The sequence below is a fragment of the Nomascus leucogenys genome, chromosome 3, assembly GCF_006542625.1.
Source record: "Nomascus leucogenys isolate Asia chromosome 3, Asia_NLE_v1, whole genome shotgun sequence".
NCBI lineage: Eukaryota > Metazoa > Chordata > Mammalia > Primates > Hylobatidae > Nomascus > Nomascus leucogenys.
This window is the reverse complement of record NC_044383.1, coordinates 146,439,957-146,456,242: the sequence shown is the minus strand read 5'-3', so window position 1 is coordinate 146,456,242 and position 16,286 is coordinate 146,439,957. Positions and strand designations below refer to the sequence as shown.

The window sequence follows — 16,286 nt, the reverse complement described above, 5'->3', positions numbered from 1 at the left end:
AGGAAGTCTATGTTCTTAGCCACCTATTTGCCTTAGCAATATACTACACTAAACCAGTTTGGATCTAAAATTTGAAATTTTTTTCAGAAAACTTTGCAACAATAAATTGTTATTGTCTAATGATCTCTGGAGTTGATAAATAGAAAGACAATTTTATTTGGTTTTATAATGTATTCAACTTGGTTGAATTTAAAATAAAAATTATTGTGTATGCTCTATTAGATACAGACTGGATAGGGAATTGTAGCAATCTTACAAGGATGCTAGGGGCTGACAAAAGATGTGATAAATTTGTCACACAATTTCCCACTAACTGCCACACAGGAAGATCAAGAACCTCTGTGGAAAAGGTTCCTGGAACACTTTCTTACACTCTAATAACTTGGACATTTATTTATTTGATTTCTTTAAAGTTGATGCCAAATTAATCTGAATTAGTTTCAATCTAATTTTCTCCTCTACCCTGGGTAGTTAACGTTTTTAACTATCCAGGTGACTTCTCTATGGGTATTTTCTTTAAAATACTCATTTGTGAACATTTAAAGGGCATTCATTTCTCAACAGATATTTTCAGTGCATTGCTTTTTAAAACATCATCAATATTAAATGTGCAGGCTGTTTTCACCACAGCCACTTAATCCCCATAAATGTGCTACAAACAGTTTTTAGTATAGGAGCTCCTGGCACCTTGACCCTTTGGTTTCTGTCTCAGAAGCATCAGCTTACGGCGTCCCTCCCCACTAGCCTGGAAACACACATGTTGTCTTTCATTTTGTGCTGTCGGTTGCCCAAAGCTTCCCGTTGGCAGAAGTGTCATGAAATCAGAGCCATCCTGTGCGTATGCTGGGCAGACGCAGCTACTGGGAAAGGCTTCTGAGATGCTTTTCCATGTTGGGACCAGTGGTCTCTGTTAACATGGAAAGCCAAAGACTTGCTTATCACTTGGTTATCTCCACTGCTGGTGCCCTATAGCAATCCTATGAGAGAGGTCACCTGCCCTCCCAGGACTGAGTTTGAAAGCAGAATAGGTGCCTTTGTTTCTCAGGTCCAGGCTTGTGCCTACCCTTGCTTCATCCAGCCGTTTCCACTATGCTCACAGCCAAGGACAACTCCCCTCCTTGGACTCTACAGGGCACTGGGATCTAGAGCAGATGTTAAGGAAGGTGGGATGGATGCCTGCCCCAGAATTGTTTAAATCACATTTACTTATTCACCTTCTTCTAAGCTCCTAAACTTCACCCCTCACTAATTTTCTCTATTGTCACATGAGTACCAGCCGCGGAGTTATTTTGCTTTATTACCAACACAAAGAGAAGAGCATGGTAACCCTTAAAAAGCTGTTACTGACCTCACCCAGATAAAACAGTATTAGCCATCATTTGACAAGCTCAACAGTCATTTATCATTTTAAAAAGCTACACCAAAGACCATTAAAACTTTGATTTTTCCTCACAGACTATAAATAAATGTCCTTTCTTGGTTATGATTTAAGAGGGGGTGGGGAAAAAACTGAGGCAGAATGTTGGAAAGGTTTTATTTTGTTTTGGAAGGTAGGTGGTGTTTGCTTCCTACTCCATAGCCATGAAGGGGACAGCGCTGCATCCTGGGAGCTGCTCAGCCCAGGCCCCTCAGTGCTCCTCGCTGCACCGGGCCTTGCACCTGTGCCCAGCTGCCCTGGAGCAGGCTCGGTTGATGACACAGACTACTGTGTGGTGCCAGGACAGCTGGGAAAAGTCTCTTCTGCACAGTGGACGTCAGCACATTAAAATTATGGCCCCAAAGAGCCAGCAGTTCTATTCCTTCCTGTTCCTTTCATGTTCCAGGTCACATCCCCTACATTAGGATTCTGCGGACACAGACCCCGTGAGTAGATAGGAGTCGAGTGAAGTGGAGGCCTGTTTTCCCCCTGCTGCAGAGGTCTGTGGGGGGCCATGGCCGCCGATGATTGTTTATCCTGTGACTGATCACACCTCATGGATGCAAGGCGGAGGATGATGCAAGGCGGAGGATGAGGCAAGGAATTGGCGTTAGGGGTCAACAGGAAGCAACACCATCGGTAGAGGGCCTGGGTTAATCTCTGAAAGCCAATCCCAGGGTTGGCCTAGCCATGGTCATAAAAAGCATTACATGTTCCAAGGAATCCCTGTCTCATTCATTCATTAATCACAAATATTTGCCAAACACTGCGTTAGGCTAGGAGGGCACAGCGCCAGCCCTCCAGCACCCCAGAGTCTGATGAGGCAGTGAGCACAAGGTAAGTAGAGCGAAGGCAGCTTGACAGAAAGGAAGCCAAGCCCAGCCCTGGGTGGAGGTGGCAGTGGGGAAGGTGTGTCTGGAATAGGTGTGTGTAAAGGTACAAAATGGAACAGCCTCATGAGGAAAGACAGGTTTCTGTTTTTTTTTTTTCTTCTTTTTTTGAGACAGAGTCTTGCTCTGTCACCCAGGCTGAAGTGTAATGGTGCAATCTTGGCTCACTTCAAGCTCCGCCTCCTGGGTTCACGCCATTCTCCTGCCTCAGTCTCCCCAGTAGCTGGGACTACAGGTGCCCACCACCACGCCCAGCTAATTGTTTTTGTATTTTTAGTAGAGACGGGGTTTCACCGTGTTAGCCAGGATAGTCTCGATCTCCTGACCTCGTGATCCACCCGCCTCGGCCTCCCAAAGTGCTGGGATTACAGGCACGAGCCACCATGCCCGGCCAAGGAAAGACAGGCGTTTTGAGGAAAGGAAAGCAAACAGCACACACGAGCCCAAGGGGAGGACAGCTGTGGCACATGTCCCAGGGTGACCCCCTGGAGAATGGGAACCCCAGGTGCCCAGAGAGGGAAAAGCCTCTATAGGTGGAGACATGGGGTAGAGGCACGGAGACCTTGTGTACCAGACCCAGGGGAGGATACTCTTAGAGGCACCAGCCTCCATACCATTTTATCAGGTGCCCGCAGCCTTGTGACCTGTGCCCTACCAGGAAGCACACTAAATGCTGTATGAGTCAGAGCAGCCTAACAGGAAGAGCTGCAACAAGCAGTCTCCCAAGCCTCAGTTGTGTAACACAATAAAGCTTATTTCTTATTTGCAATCCCATATTCCTGTGCAGATGAATTGGTGTGGAGGGGAGGTGTGGGGCTCTTGCCCTCCTTGCATGCTTCCAGGAACCCATATCCTTCCATGTAAGAGCTCCACCATCCTCTGGGGACTGCAGGAGAAAAGTCGCTCTGGCTCCAGGCCTAGCAGTTCCACATTCGCTTCCCCAACATCGTTGACCAGGACTCAGACATGTGGCCTCTCTAGCTTCAAGGGAAGCTGGGAAATATGACCTACCTGTGGGTCCAGTAGGAAAGTATTGGTATTCTCAGCCTCTAGAGCAAATTAGTGTCTGAGATATTTTATTTTATTTTATTTTTTAGAGACAGGGTCTTCCTCTGTCACCCAGGCTGGGGTACAGTGGCACAGTTCAACCTCCTGGGTTCAACTTCCCAAGTAGATAGGACTACAGGCATGCATCACCACACTTGGCCAATTTTTAAAAATTTTAAAAATATTTTTGTATAGATGGAGTCTCACTATGCTGCCTAGGCTGGCCTCAAACTCCTGGGATTACAGGCATGAACCACCACACCTGGCCAAGGGTTTGACTATTTATATTTAAGGCAAATTTATCAATGATTTATTATGCTAGACCAGGGATCAGCAAACTTACAGCTCCAGGGTCAAATCTGGCCCATAGCCTGTTCCTTCCCTCCCTCCCGACTCCCACCTGGCTTAAGGGTCTTTATGTGTTCATAGGAACCAACTGTTGTGAGCGCCACCTATGACCAGGCAGAATGGCAGGAACTTTGCATGCATATGTCAAGCCAATTGCTAAGGCAGGCATTCTTGCACCCATCCTAGTGCTGAGGAAACTGAGGCTCAGGCAGATGCTCAGTTGACTTGCCCTTCAAGTTAATAAATAGAGGAGCTGGGATTCAGGACAAGATTTATCTGACACCAAAGGACATGTGTATTCTTTCCACTCCACTAAGATGCCAATGCCAAAAATAACCTGTGGGTCCAAAAGTACAGATGTCTCTGCAACATCTGTTGGAGTCCCCTACCTTTGCCCAAAGCTGCTTTCTGAGGTTTACCAAGATTCCCAGAAAGTGTGATTCAGCTGTGGGCTTCCCCCCTCCCCAATTAATTCTAGGATTTTATTATCAGTTGCCCATCCCTGGAGAGCTCAAAGCTTTCTGAAAATAAACAGCAGCATTTCATCTGATAAGATGTGGGAGACCTCAGCATACAAAATCAATGTACAAAAATCACAAGCATTCTTGTACACCAATCACAGACAGAGAGCCAAATCATGAGTGAACTCCCATTCACAATTGCTTCAAAGAGAATAAAATACCTAGGAATCCAACTTACAAGGGATGTGAAGGACCTCTTCAAGGAGAACTACAAACCACTGCTCAATGAAATAAAAGAGGATACAAACAAATGGAAGAACATTCCATGCTCATGGGTTGGAAGAATCAATATCGTGAAAATGGCCATACTCCCCAAGGTAATTTATAGATTCAATGCCATCCCCATCAAGCTACCAATGACTTTCTTTACAGAATTGGAAAAAACTACTTTAAAGTTCATATGGAACCAAAAAAGAGCCCGCATCGCCAAGTCAATCCTAAGCCAAAAGAACAAAGCTGGAGGCATCACGCTACCTGACTTCAAACTATACTACAAGACTACAGTAACCAAAACAGCATGGTACTGGTACCACAACAGAGACATAGATCAATGGAACAGAATAGAATCCTCAGAAATGATGCCGCATTATCTACAACTATCTGATCTTTGACAAACCTGACAAAAACAAGAAATGGGGAAAAGATTCCCTATTTAATAAATGGTGCTGGGCAAACTGGCTAGCCATATGTAGAAAGCTGAAACTGGATCCCTTCCTTACACCTTATACAAAAATTAATTCAAGATGGATTAAAGACTTACATGTTAGACCTAAAACCATTAAAATCCTACAAGAAAACCTAGGCAATACCATTCAGGACATAGGCGTGGGCAAGGACTTCATGTCTAAAACACCAAAAGCAATGGCAACAAAAGCCAAAATTGACAAATGGGATCTAATTAAACTAAAGAGCTTCTGCACAGCAAAAGAAACTACCATCAGAGGGAACAGGCAACCTACACAGTGGGAGAAAATTTTTGCAACCTACTCATCTGACAAAGGGCTAATATCCAGAATCTACAATGAACTCCAACAAATTTACAAGAAAAAAACAAACAACCCCATCAAAAAGTGGGCAAAGGACATGAACAGACACGTCTCAAAAGAAGACATTTATGCAGCCAACAGACACATGAAAAAATGCTCATCATCACTGGCCATCAGAGAAATGCAAATCAAAACCACAATGAGATACCATCTCACACCAGTTAGAATGGCCATCATTAAAAAGTCAGGAAACAACAGGTGCTGGAGAGGATGTGGAGAAATAGGAACACTTTTACACTGTTGGTGGGACTGTAAACTAGTTCAACCATTGTGGAAGTCAGTGTGGTGATTCCTCAGGGATCTAGAACTAGAAATACCATTTGACCCAGCCATCCCATTACTGGGTATATACCCAAAGGACTATAAATCATGCTGCTATAAAGACACATGCACGTGTATGTTTATTGCGGCACTATTCACAATAGCAAAGACTTGGAACCAACCCAAATGTCCAACAACGATAGACCAGATTAAGAAAATGTGGCACATATACACCATGGAATACTGTGCAGCCATAAAAAATGATGAGTTCGTGTCCTTTGTAGGGACATGGATGAAACTGGAAAACATCATTCTTAGTAAACTATCGCAAGGACAAAAAACCAAACACCGCATGTTCTCATTCATAGGTGGGAATTGAACAATGAGAACTCATGGACACAGGAAGGGGAACATCACACTCCGGGGACTGTTGTGGGGTGGGGGGAGGGGGGAGGGACAGCATTAGGAGATATACCTAATGCTAAATGACGAGTTAATGGGTGCAGCAAAACAACATGGCACATGGATACATATGTAACAAACCTGCACATTGTACACATGTACCCTAAAACCTAAAGTATAATAATAAAAAATTAAAAAAAAAAAAAGATTTGGGAGACCTGTCTGAGGATAAAGGGATAATGGTCCCCTCCGAGAGTCTCCAGGGTGTGCTTGGTGGAACTGGCACTTCTCCCCCAGTCATTATATTCTCGTCATGCTCCTCATTAAGAAACACCCAGCTCGTCTCTCTGTGTGGTCCATGGATCATCTGAAAGGGCCCTAGATGTTTGTGAAAAAGGAAAATTCCTGAACTCCAACCCTCATCTTTTGATTCCAAACCCTGTGTGTGCAACCTGAGAATGCACACCAACCACTGCTCCTGAGGGCACAAAATAAATGGGTGCAGAGAAAATAATGAAGATGAGAGGGTGCGAGAATGGAACATCTTTTCCCTCATATTTTTGTCTTGGACTCCTCCTTGTACTCTGAGGTTGAGGCTAAGGTCAATGTACTTTCTGCCCTGGTTCACTCCTCTGTCCCATCAGAGGGTGGTACCCTTTATCACACCCACAGCCACTGTCATTGCATTATCTCTGCAATTTTCCCTGCCAAGCTTCATGCTGCTTGGAGAAAGACTTGCATATCTTTGTATCCCCAGCCTAGCCCAGTGCCTAGAATATAATAAATGCTAAATAAACTTCAGCTGAACTGATGTTGATAATCCAAAATATCAGCTGCCAGAGAGGAGCAAGAGATACTCTTGCATATTCTCATAATGAAGATCCTTATTGTAAATATTTTCCTTGTTCTGAGGTCCAGAAAGCATTGCTACATGAATCTGTTTGGCCATTCTGCTGCCTAGACCAAGAATCAGACATCTAGTGGAGTGGCTGTTCACTCATTAGAGTCCTGCTTTCACTCCATTAAAAATAAACTATTAGGCCGGGTGCAGTGGCTCACGCCTGTAATCCCAGCACTTTCGGAGGCCTAGGCAAGCAGATCGCCTGAGGTCAGCCTGGCCAATATGCTGAAACCCTGTCTCTACTAAAAATACAAAAATTAGCCAGGCATGGTGGTGGGTGCCTGTAATCCCAGCTACTCAGGAGGCTGAGGCAAGAGAATTGCTTGAACCCTGGAGGCAAGGTTGCAGTGAGCTGAGATTGCGCCACTGCACTCCAGCCTGGGCGACACAGCGGGACTTTGTCAAAAAACAAAACAAAACAAAAAAACCTATTACGCTATTAAAATACTTTTGTCATCAGCAGAAAGGACTAGTTACTCTGAGAGACAAGGGTCAACATAAAATAAAATTTTTGTTGAATTGTTGATGTTTCAGAAAGTATGGGAAAGACACACTCTTCTAATAAAAACAAACAATGGATTCAGTTTTTATAGATTCAGCCAGGTAATCTGGAAGGGAAAAAGTGATTCCAAGTCAAAATGATCTGGAAAGGAAAAGCAAATGTGATTCAGTCTGTTTTTAAAGGTGTTCTGAAGCCCTGCTCTGAGTGATAGCCTAGGGAGAAGCTCTTTTTTTTCATCCATGGCATATTAGCAAGCATTGAAAAATCCTAACATCAATCTTGAAGACACTCTCTGGGCAGTGAATTGAAATATTTGGGACAGGGGGTTAGACTCGCTTCTCTGTATTACATCGTATTTTATTCTGCCCAGTATCTGACAACAAGATAAGGCCGAGATTCAGACATTAGAAAAGTCTCCACTGAGGAAGTTCAATGTAGGTGATAAATCCACTGCCTTGCCTTGAGCAGGAGACACAGATGGGGAGCCGGCCATAAAGGGATGTGCAATTGGCATTGATTTCTGACTTAGTGTCTTAGAACTGTCTCAAGTTGTAAGATGCGAAGGGGGTGTATGACATTTAAATACCATTTTGCAACTTTCACATCAGGAGGCTAGAGAACCATTCCCACCAAATGAAAGTACAGCCTTCCTATCTGCCAGTCTGGCTGATTGTGGATCCTGACACCATAAAATGAAACAAAGTAGCCCATTGGAGGACCATGATAGTAAGAAAATAAATACGAAGTTTCAACAAGGTTTCTGCAGGTTATAAAGCCTGAGAGATCTGAGTACCATGTTTCATTGACTTGTTTGAAGGATTTTGAACACTTTATGGAGGAAAGTGGACTGACTTACAATCAAGGCCCCCGGATTTGAATCCAATTTGGCTACATAAATGGCATGGGACCCTGGAAGGTCCTCAGGTCTCTCTTCTATAAAGCCAGGACAATGATACCCCTCCCACCATAGTTCAAGGATGAAGTATTATAGCTATATGGAGGCATTCTGGAGTCTGGTCATCCCGCCCACTTTGTAAACTCTCCCAATTCACCCCTTTGCTTGATTTATATCTCAGGCTTCAAGTTTATAAAAATACACTGGATACATAACGTTAGCTGAAGATGGAACTACAGTTCCTTTCATCAGACAGAATTTGAAAGAAAAAAATTAGTCGAACCAAAGACAGCAAAATATTAGCTATGCAGAATTCAGAGAGTGGCTGACTTGTTATGGATAGTTGAACTTTATGAATAGATGGAGGTTTTCCTCTTAAGAATCCAAACATGAAAAACAAACCAAAAGAAGCACAAAACTATTTGGAATTTAAAAAAGAGGCCGGGCGCGGTGGCTCACACCTGTAATCCCAGCACTTCGGGAGGCCGAGGTGGGCGGATCACAAGTTCAGGAGATCGAGACCATCCTGGCTAACACAGTGAAACCCTGTCTGTACTAAAAATACAAAAAATTAGCCAGGCATGGTGGCAGTCGCCTGTAGTCCCAGCTACTCGGGAGGCTGAGGCAGGAGAATGGCATGAACCTGGGAGGCGGAGCTTGCAGTAAGCCGAGATCACGCCACTGCACTCCAGCCTGGGCGACAGAGCGAGACTCCGTCTCAAAACAAAACAAAACAAAACAAAAAAAAACAAACAAAAAAAACAAAGAATCTCTCCAATATATTTCAAAAACTTGTTTGGGGCTTTAAGGGGTACATTCCTAATATCATTCTACTTTCTTAAAGACTTTTTAATCATTGTTCTGGGCACACCAAACAGTAACCAGGTGGTGACCCTGTTGGCATTTGGAGCATTGTAACGGGCTGAATCCAATGGCTAATTTTACAGATGAAAAAAAAACAAGCCCAGAGAGGGCGAGTAACTCACCCAAGCCATACAGCCAGCTGGAGACCGAGCCAGCCCCTGACCCTCCATCATTCCACACCGCATTTTAGGAGCCACTGATCTTCATAAAATCACCTTATTGTAACCCCAGAATGCTAGTAACCCTGCAACCCCAGAGTGCTTCTGAAGTATCTGTTGGAGCATTAAATTACAGATTTTTATGTCTGTCTTCTTTGATGCCCATGGATCATGCTCACTCATGCAAACCTCGCTTGAGCACTTGTTGAGGCTCGTTTTATTCTTCATCTTTAAATGTCTTCAAAAATCAGCTGTCTGCCCTCCATGTGGGTCTTCTGGTTCACTTGGGAAGTAAGCACTAGGCTGAGTGGAGTGGAACGAGCCACCTAACAGATGCGACTCACAGAGATAATGCCCTCTCTCACCCAAGTCCATGCCCTGTCCTTTCAACTGTGAAATCTCTAACAAGACCATCACCAATTATAAAGCAGTCCCCAGCCTTACCATGGATTAAGTAGAAATTAAAGATCCCAAACACACATATGTATTGCCTGGCTGTCTTGCCAGGGGGTTTTATCCTGAGATCACTCAGCATAGAGCCACTCAGTGTGCGAACACACTCATATGGCATTATAGAAACACCCTGAACACACACACACATTGCCTGGCTGTCCTGCCAGGCGGTTTTATCCCTGGAGCACTTAGCATAGAGTCACCCAGTGTGCTAACACACCCATATATGGCATTATAGAAACACCCTGAACACACATTGCCTGGCTGTCCTGCCAGGGGTTTTATCCCTGGAGCACTTAGCATAGAGCCATCCACTGTGCGAACACACCAGCACATGGCGTTATAAAACATGCACAACTGCAACCACCGACCCTCCCAACTGCAGCGAGATAAGCTCACCAGACCAACGGCAATAGCGGCAGAAAGGGCGCTCCTACCTCCTAATCCAGTGTTTACCCCACTATTCAAGTAGGTGATTTTTAAAGATTTATCACACAAAAAAGACAAACCTTTTTTTCCTAATGTACCTGATCACATTCAATCATTTTTTAAAAATTAACTTAAGCTGTGATTGTAGACAAAGCTCAACAAAACTGCTCATCCCTGCAACCCATGCTCAGCTGAGGCCGTTTCTGAGTTCTGATTATTACAAAGTGACTCTGCTCTGTATCTGGACCTCACAGAGAGGCAATCTTCCATTTCAGCAAGGATGCAGAAACAGATTACTGAGGCCAGGGGTGAAGGAAGCTCCCCTAACTTCCAAATGCACTGACTGCCCAAAATGTGGGGATCGCCCCCGCACACCCGCCGGCAGCAGCCTGTAAATGGGTTGGGTATTTGCGTTGGAAGGCTGTGGCTCTCCCGCTATGTTCCTGAAATTTATTACCAGAAAAAAGACTAAAATTTATCCAATACTTCAGTTTTCCCAACTTCTCACAGATGTTGCTCTTTGCCCCAAAGCAATTTTACCAAAACCATTCCCCGGGAAAGCCTAGACCTTTGTCCCCTTGCATTTTGGGTAACCATTTGGGCAACTGGAAAAAAAGCTGCCGCTGCCTTCAAATGTTGGTTCGCCCTTTCCTTTGCCCCTGGAGACCATAAGCGAATCCGGAACTGACAACGTCGCTCGCCCCAGAGACCGAAGTTCCCTATCGCGCACCTAACCATAATTTCCAAAGACGGCGCCCGCACACCTCAAAGATAAGGAACGCGGTGCTGGGTCTTTGATCCTGAGCAGGCGTGTGCCAGGCGTTTACAACTCGGCTTCGATGAAAGTTTTTGTTCACACCCGAAACCAAAGTATCTGTGCATTAACTCACGGGCTCAGGCAAATAACGAAAGGCTTTTCCCAGCATTTACGACGCGGCACTTCCAAGGGTGCGCTGAATCCTGTCTGTGCCCAGAGGTAGCCGACCGGTCCCCGTCTCCGCCGACCTCCCCTGGCGGCCAGCGTCTCACACGCGGCGTGTCCGCCTGGGAGCCAGCATCGTCCTCTCCCGCCGGCTTCCAAAGGGCCGGGCCGCCCTTACCTCGCTGACGATGGTGGAGTGGGCCTGGGCGTAGCGCCAGCCGCCGCGGCACGGCACAAGGGGCGCCGAACGGTTGGGGAAGGCGGCGAGCGGGTCCGCGCAGCTGAGAGCGCTAGTGGCGGAGGCGCTGTCGTTGGCCGCCTCCAGGAGGTAGCGCTGGCAGCGGCCGCGGCGCTCGGGGGGCTCTGGGCCGCGGGAGGCGGGCGCCGTGCGGTTCCACTCCTCCTCCGGGCTCCAGCCGCAGCGCTCGGCCAGCGCCGCGGCACTTGGCCCGCGGCACCAGTAGTGGTCGGGCTGCGTGCCCAGGAAGACCACGCCGACGAAGAGGAAGGCGAAGGTGACGCCCGTCAGGCACAGCAGCAGGAACACGCGCCTCTGGAAGCGCCCGAACTCGCCCGCCCGCTGCAGCGCCTCGTCGAAGGAGGGCATGGTGCGCCCGCCGCCCGCCGCCCGCAGCCCCGGCCTCTGAGTGACCCGCGGACCCAGGCGGCGGCCTCTCTTTACTCCGCCGCCTCCCCCGCGCCACCCGCCTCACTCGCCCTGGCGCGGTGCCGGCCGCAGCCGCTCCTCCTGCCCCCCGCGGCCCCCGCCTCTCTTCCCTGGGCGCCCGCAGCAGCCCCGGGCCACAGGTCGCGGGAGGGACGGCCGCGAGCCGGGCGCACCCGGCCGGGGTGGGCGCGCGGTGGGGCCCGGGCGGCGTGGCCTGACTACGCGCCAGGGACCCGGCCCGGGACCGCGAGTGACGGGCGCAGCCTCCGGCCTGGCGCGGAGCTCCTTTTGGTCCCTGCCAGCAGCCTGCTCTGCAGTCAGGCCCAGGTCGGGCTCCAGAAGAAGAAAGTTCCAGGGTCACCCGACCACTCCCGGAACTTCTGGGACCCGATCTCTCAGCGGTCCGGAGTGCAGCCCGGGGACTAAGGAAGCGCGCGCCCTGGGTCCGGTGCCTGTACCCGGGAGAGGCCCCTCCAGCCCTTGGCCCTTGCGCGTGCAGAGGCCTCCTGCGCCCATGTGGGGCAGGACAGGGCAGGGCTGCTCGTTCCCAGCACAGCGCTGGCCATCGCCCTCGACCCATCGAGGGCCACAACTTGGGATTTGATCACCCAACTTTCCCCAGAGGGCAGCCGGGCAACCCACACAGGCGAAGGGGCTTGCTCAGCGTCCAGGAGGTTTGGTGTGAGAAGGGATCGCCTCAAGGCCAGCCCTGATGCAGACCTCCTTCCGCCAGGGCCTTCCCGCCCACCTTCGGTCTGAACGCCAGGGAAGGTGTTGGTGGTTGGTTTGAATCCTGGTTTTTCCGCTTACTTATTGCTCCTGCCGATTCAGCAGAGCGCGATCAGAACTTCCCGCCCAGGCTGCCCAGGCTGCTGGGTCCATGCTAGGATGCCTTCCCTGGGCTGGGTCGCGGTCCCCCCACGCCCCCACGTTATCGGCCCACGTTCTGCCTTTAGCTCACTTTTCTCCAAGGCCCTGGGAGGACTTGCGGTTCCTCCTCCGGAACAAGGAGTTTGAAGCCAGGCTGCTTGGATTCAAACTGGCCTCATGTCCTCACCAGCAGTTTCAACTGCCCGCTGGACCCCAGACTCAGTCTGTCTCGCTCCAACGCAGCTCCCCTTTCCTGCCTTGCCTTTCTGTGCAACCATGTCCTGGGCCCAGACACAATACGCCAAAATGAAGGCCTCAGAAGCAGTCTCTGTGTGATCTTCTGCTCTCCTGTCTGTGGGTCCCATTCTCCCCCAGGCTAGCCATCGAAACCAGAACGCTTTTCCCCAAAGCCTGTCATAAAACAAAAATATCACTGTGATTTTCCCTCACTTGTCTGTGTAAAAACTGGCCATAAAGAAATCACCTGTTCTACCTTATTGATTGCAGTCCTAAGACCTCCCATTCCACAGAAGGACCTGCCCCTTACCAAGAAGGAAAAAAAGGCTGCTCAGAGAAGCCCAGAAGAATCTAGAGCGACCGGCCTCGCTGGGTTTCCCCACTCAGTATCAGCATCAGATCACACCCTTTTGGTCCAATCCTATTTCGACAGGGCTATCCATGTTTTGTTGAACCTAAGCATAAAACTAGGCAATTTCCTCTGTATCTTTGGGCCTTCATTCTGAAGGCCCCCATGTACACCTTAAATAAATAAGTACACCTTTTCTTCCAGCCATCTGCCTCTTGTCAGTGAATTTTCAGGGAACTTTGACCAGTCAACAACCCACCCCAATCTCTGCACACACAAGCACATTCCCCCCTTTCCTGCTTTGTCTCCAAAGCACTTATTGTCATCTAACATAGATACGTTTTTATTTGTTTATCATATATTTATATTTGTACTTATTCATTTTATTTATCTATCTTATCTGTGTCTCTCCATTACAACTCAAGTTTCATGAGGGCAGACAGTTTTGGGTTTTCTCCTGTCGCTGTCTTCTGGAACAGTGCTTGGTGCATTGTAGGTGCTCAGTAAATATTTGTGAAATAAACAGATGCTTCTTGACTCCCCCACCACACACACACTCACACACACTCATACACACTCACATGTCGCCTCCTCTCAGCTATGTGATTGCCTTGGGCTCCCCTCAGGGTTCTGTCCCTGCAGCACCTGTCCTCTGGTCCAGCCTGCACTCGGGATCATCTTCCCACAGTGCAGCTTGCCTTGTTTTCTAAAATCCTCCTTTCTCACTCTCCCTTTCTAGCTCCTAACCTGTATTCCTCCTCAAATTGTCTCCTGTGGACAGCCAAACAGAACTACTTGCCAATCTTCACATTCCTCTTGAAATTTTTAAAATCTATGCCTGTACACACAAAGTTTCCTTTTCTTAGAATTTCATCCTCCTATTCCTCCCTGCCCATCACCCAGCAAGGCCTGGTTCAAATGTCAACAGCCCCTCTTTAAAGTCTTCCTCAGCCACCGCCACTGCCTTCCTCCCTCGGCAATGCAGTCCCCATCAGTGCTCCTAACATATCTAAGAAAATTTTCATGGAAGTTCACTATTTTTTTTTTGTATTGTGGTTGTCAGGGTATTTTAATTTTAATCACTTTTTTTTTAAAAAAAGGAAGTCATCTCAGCCTATGGACAGATAGACCCAGTATAGTTGCTAACTACATGGTGGACCTGGGAGCCAGACCCACTGGGTTCAAATCCCCCTCTCCTCCTTATACCTGAGTGATATCGGGCAAGTTAGTTAGCCTCTTTTGTAAAACTGAGTAATAATGGAACCTTCTCATTTTTAATGCAAATCACTTGGAACAGGCCTTGAAACATACGTGCTAGGTAAGAGTCAGCTAATAATAAAAAGAGCAATAAAACTACCACCCACCCCCAGAATTAGCAAACGTCATCTTATGTTTGCTTTGGATATATTGTTATAAAGTCCTGACATATCACAGACACGGCTGAAGTCTCCTTCCTGTTGCTTCAGATCCTATCCTCTGTCTCCTCCCTTCCTCCCTGGGGCAGCCGTTAGGTCTTTTCTTTGGGACATGGGGCTCAGAGCTACTGGGCAGGGAATCCCAGGGTCCCAGCTCTCAGAGTGTGGTTGGAAGTGGGATGGGGAATTAGGGTGATTGGCTTTAGGTGAGCGCAACCTCTTGCCCCTGGAGGAGGTCAGGAGTAGGGCCTGAGTGGGCATCCGCAAGGTCCCAGGCCTCTCTTGCCCAGATGTAATTCGCAGGAAGCTATTATTCTTATCTGTTTGAAGCCTTTAACACACAGGTATTGCAACGAAACAGTAGGTAGTATTTAGAGTGCTTTGAAAATTTTACATAAATGCTACCATACTCTATGTAGTTTCCTGTCCCTCCTTTTTTTTACTCCACAATATATCTTTGAGACCTGTTAGCCTTGATATGTAGAGCTTGGGCTCGTTTACTCTAACTGCTTGCGTCATTCTATTGAAAGGTCATCCTATGACTTTTCCATTCCCCTACTGGGGAACATTTAGCTCATTTTTAATTTTTCACAATTACAAATTGTGCTGCAGTGAACATATTGTGCATATTTCTTTATGTATTTATGCAAGAATTGGTCAAAGATAAATGCCTAGAAGTAGACTAGATGAACCATAAGTGTGCATGTTTGAACTTTACTAGACATTGCTGTCAATGGCTGTCCTCAATTGACATCCCACCAGCAACACATGAGATGATTCACATCCATACCAACACTTGGTCTTGTTAGACTCAATCACATCAGCAGATACTATGGGTGAAAAATGCGGTCCCATTGTTCTGATCTAGTCAGGGATGTGACTAACACATTTACATATTTATTCATCATTCAGGTTTTCTCTTCTGTGAGTTGCCTCTTCTTATCATCTGCTTATGCTCTCTTTGTTATTTGTGGTGTTTTTTTCTTATTGAATTTTTGGGAAATTATTTGCATATTTGTGTATTCTGCTTCTCTGCCAGCTGTATATATACAATCTTCTCAGTCTGGGGGTTGTCTTTTAACTTTTAGCATCTTGGATGCTACACAAATTTTAAATTGTGGTATAGTAAAACTGATCATCCTCCTTCATAGCTTCTGCTTTTTTTGACTTGTTATAAAAATCCTGCTCTAGTGTGAGATCTTAAGTACTTTCTTCTATGTATTCTTATTAAATCGTATTTTTCAAATTGAGGTTTAATGTCTCTGGAGTTATTTTTGTGCAGAGAATGGTGGGATCTAACTTTACTTATGTCTTTTGAATGGACAACCACTCGCCCAGATGCCACTTAACTGAACTTCTCCTTGACTTACACTTACACTATTGCCTCTCTCTTAAATTAGGTTCCTGCCCCTGCTTCCATCTGTTTCTGAGCCTTCATTCTGTCCTGCTGAATCTGTTAATATCTGGTAAGACAAATCCCAACTTTCCTCTCCCCTCACCTTGTCCTCTCCAAAATTTCCTTGAGTATTCTTGGACTCTTTTTCTTCCATACAACTCTTACATTTTATCAAAGTCCACAAAAATCAGTTGAAGTCTTAGTTTTAAATCATGTATGCACTTTTTTTCTCCCATGGCATTGTAGGCATTTTGAGAGAAAAACCAAATCACTCTCACCTTTGTATCTTTGAAACA

General features: G+C 46.8%; 1 protein-coding gene across 1 annotated transcript in view; it reads right to left on the bottom strand.

Annotated features, from left to right (window-relative positions):
• The window catches only part of SLC22A3 (solute carrier family 22 member 3), a 106,030-nt gene extending 94,331 nt beyond the window's left edge, over nt 1-11,699 (bottom strand). Inside the window, exon 1 of the mRNA XM_030809930.1 lies at nt 11,235-11,699. Coding sequence (XP_030665790.1) covers nt 11,235-11,663 — 429 coding nt within the window. The 5' untranslated portion in view covers nt 11,664-11,699. The remainder of the gene's footprint in view (nt 1-11,234) is intronic.
• Between the last annotated feature and the right edge of the window lie 4,587 nt (nt 11,700-16,286).